The sequence below is a fragment of the Aplysia californica genome, unplaced genomic scaffold (genome assembly GCF_000002075.1).
Source record: "Aplysia californica isolate F4 #8 unplaced genomic scaffold, AplCal3.0 scaffold00555, whole genome shotgun sequence".
Taxonomy (NCBI): domain Eukaryota; kingdom Metazoa; phylum Mollusca; class Gastropoda; order Aplysiida; family Aplysiidae; genus Aplysia; species Aplysia californica.
Window position 1 is genome coordinate 52,196 of NW_004797825.1, and position 3,692 is coordinate 55,887.

The 3,692-nt window shown below is 42.0% G+C and overlaps 1 protein-coding gene across 2 annotated transcripts in view; it reads right to left on the reverse strand.

The window, feature by feature from the left end:
- Positions 1 to 2,511, reverse strand: part of LOC101861313 (nucleolar and spindle-associated protein 1) — a 24,139-nt gene extending 21,628 nt beyond the window's left edge. Inside the window, exon 1 of one of the 2 annotated variants that reach the window (XM_005106756.3) lies at positions 2,332 to 2,511. In XM_005106756.3, coding sequence (XP_005106813.1) covers positions 2,332 to 2,439 — 108 coding nt within the window. In that variant the 5' untranslated portion in view covers positions 2,440 to 2,511. The remainder of the gene's footprint in view (positions 1 to 2,331) is intronic. The other variant, XM_005106757.3, reaches the window with a different exon arrangement.
- Between the last annotated feature and the right edge of the window lie 1,181 nt (positions 2,512 to 3,692).

The window sequence follows — 3,692 nt, forward strand, 5'->3', positions numbered from 1 at the left end:
GCAGTCTAGCCGTACTTATTTTCGATTTGACTGCCAGTCTGGCCATTTATAATAATATACGTTGGGAATTGTGAACATACACTTTTAGTGGGCAGTACTGTAATGTATATGTATATGAGACGAAACCAGGTACCTTAAATGACAGGGCATGTGTCGTAAACAGGTAGTTTTTTAATGTTAATAGGGCCTAAGATAAGTACGGCTAGACTGGCAGTCTAGCCGTACTTAAGTACGGGTAGACAGCCAGGCTAGCCGTACTTAAGTACGGGTAGACAGCCAGGCTAGCCGTACTTAAGGATGGCTAGACTGTCAGGCTAGCCGTACTTAATATTGATGGTTGAATTGTAAATGAAATTTTTAGTTCGCATTGCCTAAAGTATTTGTATTTCAGACAAAACCAAAAGCTGACTTGCATGTATTTGAACCTGAATAATTACTAAATCTAGATCTAATGAGACCTGTGTACTTTACAGTTGGGCCAAACCCAGATCTAAGTACGGCTAGACTCTCAGTCTATCCGTACTTAAGTACGGCTAGCCACTTATTTACTTGAAAACAATTAATTTGCAAGGGTTTAAGTGGCCATACATGTGTGTTCTATATACAGCAAAAAGTAGGGCAGTTTAGCCTTCCGCCTCAAACTCAAATCAATGACAATGCATCTGATCTGTGTGCGTGCAGGTGCACTGGGCTATACTTCATAGGCCTTGGCCTTGGCGTAGATTAGGCCTAGAAAGTGGCTATTCTCACCCGAAAGTGGCTATTCTCACCCGCCCGGAAGTTCTCGCAAGATCAACTCCTCCCCTCTTCTCTCTCTCTCTCGTCTCTTTCTGAATACTGTCTATCGGTGTGGACGATCAAATTGACCAAAACAAAGTAAAAAAATGATGTTAAAACACAAAAGTAAATTAATTTGGTTGTCTACAAAGATGCAACGGCTATTTAACTTTTCGAATCGAGCCGAACTACGCGGGTCGCCATTTTGTTTTGCCCGGAAATTCTCGCGCTACTCCTCTCTCTCTTTCTCTCTCTCTCTCCACTGCCTACAGACAAAATTGTACGCTTTTAGTAGGCTACAGTTGTAATGGAACGTTTGTTCACGGCACAGAATTCTACAATTTTTCTGTTATCACAGTGTAGAATTCTGTGGTTTAGGGTGAACGCAAAATTTGGTGAACGCGCACCGGGTGAGAATAGCCACAAGACTCGCCTGCACTATTCTCACTCCGGGTGAGAATAGAGGTGGCCTTCTCACCCGCCCGGAAGTTCTCGCAAGATCAACTCCTCCCCTCTTCTCTCTCTGTCTCTTTCTGAATACTGTCTATCGCCACTATCGGTGTGGACGATCAAATTGACCAAAACAAAGTTAAAAAATGATGTTAAAACACAAAAGTAAATTAATTTGGTTGTATACAAAGATGCTACGGCTATTTAATAAAACTTTTCGAATCGAGCCGAATTACGCGGGTCGCCATTTTGTTTTGCCCGGAAATTCTCGCGCTACTCCTCTCTCTCTTTCTCTCTCTCTCTCCACTGCCCACAGACAAAATTGTACGCTTTTAGTAGGCTACAGTTGTAATGGAACGTTTGTTCACGGCACAGAATTCTACAATTTTTCTGTTATCACAGTGTAGAATTCTGTGGTTTAGGGTGAACGCAAAATTTGGTGAACGCGCACCAGGTGAGAATAGCCACAAGACTCGCCTGCACTATTCTCACTCCGGGTGAGAATAGAGGTGGCCTATTTGGCCTTAGAAAGGCCGGCGCTTTTTCGGTAGTTCCCACCCCGCATTTGTTATTCGCCGGTATTGGCCCCAAGAGTAGGGGGGTTTCAGGGGGGCTTGCCCCCCTGACCTAATAAAAACATGGTGGGGGGTTTCAGGGGGGCATGCCCCCCTGAATTTTACCACAATTTAATGTTTTGCAGTTGTTAGGTTTGATATCTTAGCTTGCCGCGAATCAAACGTATATATATCTAGATGTAGGTCAGACTCAATCAAATAAGGGGGGTGGGAACTACCGAAAAAGCGCCGAAAGGCCTAAGACCTAAGACTAAAAATTTACTAAACTTATCAATTATAACTGATTCAACAAATCACTGTCTAGATCTAGATTCTAATTACTCTAAAAGAAACCCTAGATCTAGATTACCTAGATCTAGATCTAGTCTACTAATCTTCTAGCTAATGCCTCGCGTCACTTGCGAACTTCAACTTTCAAGCAACATCAGAGCAAAAAAGGAAGGCGAGAAACCCTGCTGGGCAAGTGTAAACAAAATGTTATCGTTATAAGAATCTAATAGATGACAAATTAAATCTATAGACTCATTACCTTTTGATTTGCTTTGATACCAGCAGCTTTTGCAAGTTTTTGAAGCTCGTGATACTTCATTGTTTCAAAATGTAGATCTATATCCTCGCCAGGTTCCATGGTGGGCATTTTGTTGCGTGTTTGACAATGTTTTCATCCAAGTTTCATTCAAGTCTCAAGTTTCGCTTCCGCTTCTCCGGGGTAAGGTAACTCTAGGTAACCCGCTCTTCAGTTTGAAAAAGCCATTTGGAAATTCGATTGGCTGCCTCGATGGAAATCCACCGTGGAAGTGAAGATTCGCATTTTCTTTCGTTTGTGATTCCTTTCGCTAGTTTAGTAGGCCTCGTTTTATGTTCTTTTTGATAGTACCAGAGAGTCTGATAGTACCCAAGGAGGTTAAAAGTAAGCTTTTTGTTTTAAGCTCCTTGATATTACCAGAGACCTCTCTGATAGTACTAACACTGCCGTTTCAACTTTCCTTCTGCAGCCAGGTCAAGTGCACTCGGCACATTTTTTTGCGGATTTCAACCACTCCTCTCTCTCTCTCTCTCTCTCTCTCTCTCTCTCTCTCTCTCTCTCTCTCTCTCTCTCTCTCTCTCTCTCTCACCTCTCTCTCTCTCTCTCACTCTCTCTCTCTCTCTCTCTCTCTCTCTCTCTCTCTCTCTCTCTCTCTCTCTCTCTCTCTCTCTCCCTCCCCCTTTCTCTCTTTGTATATATTATATATATATATATATATATATATATATATATATCTGCACATGATCTCTCTCTCTCTCTCTCTCTCTCTCTCTCTCTCTCTCTCTCTCTCTCTCTCTCTCTCTCTCTCTCTCTCTCTCTCTCTCTCTCTCTCTCCTCATTTTATACCCCCCTACTTTCGCCGGTCCCACCCCCTCCCCCACTCACACACACCACTGTAAACATTATAATATAATATTATGTGAAAGGGCTGAAACATGCAGTGTCAAGAAACAATATTATGAACAATGTATGATGGAATACTGAGATTAATAGAAAATGACTTGATCGGCATAAAAAAGGAACACGATTAGAGTCTATGCTAGAAAACAAACAGAAAGTGAGAAGCAATAAACTGCTAGTCATTTACTTTCTACACACCCACCCACAGTATCGATGTGCACTCGATCTGTAATTGTATAATAAGAACTGTCCAGTATGATGACAAAAAGTCAATTGATACTGTACCAGTGACGATGTCCCTTGCATATTAAGTCTACAATCAGATATTAAACTCGCCTAAAAAAAAGTCAAGGAACAACTCGTGTTTCCTCCTTTCAAATTTGAACTTCAATATCTCGCAAATCCGTTAAGTTCAGTCAACCGAACTTGGCACACGCACTGACGGCTAGACACAGTTCGCCTGT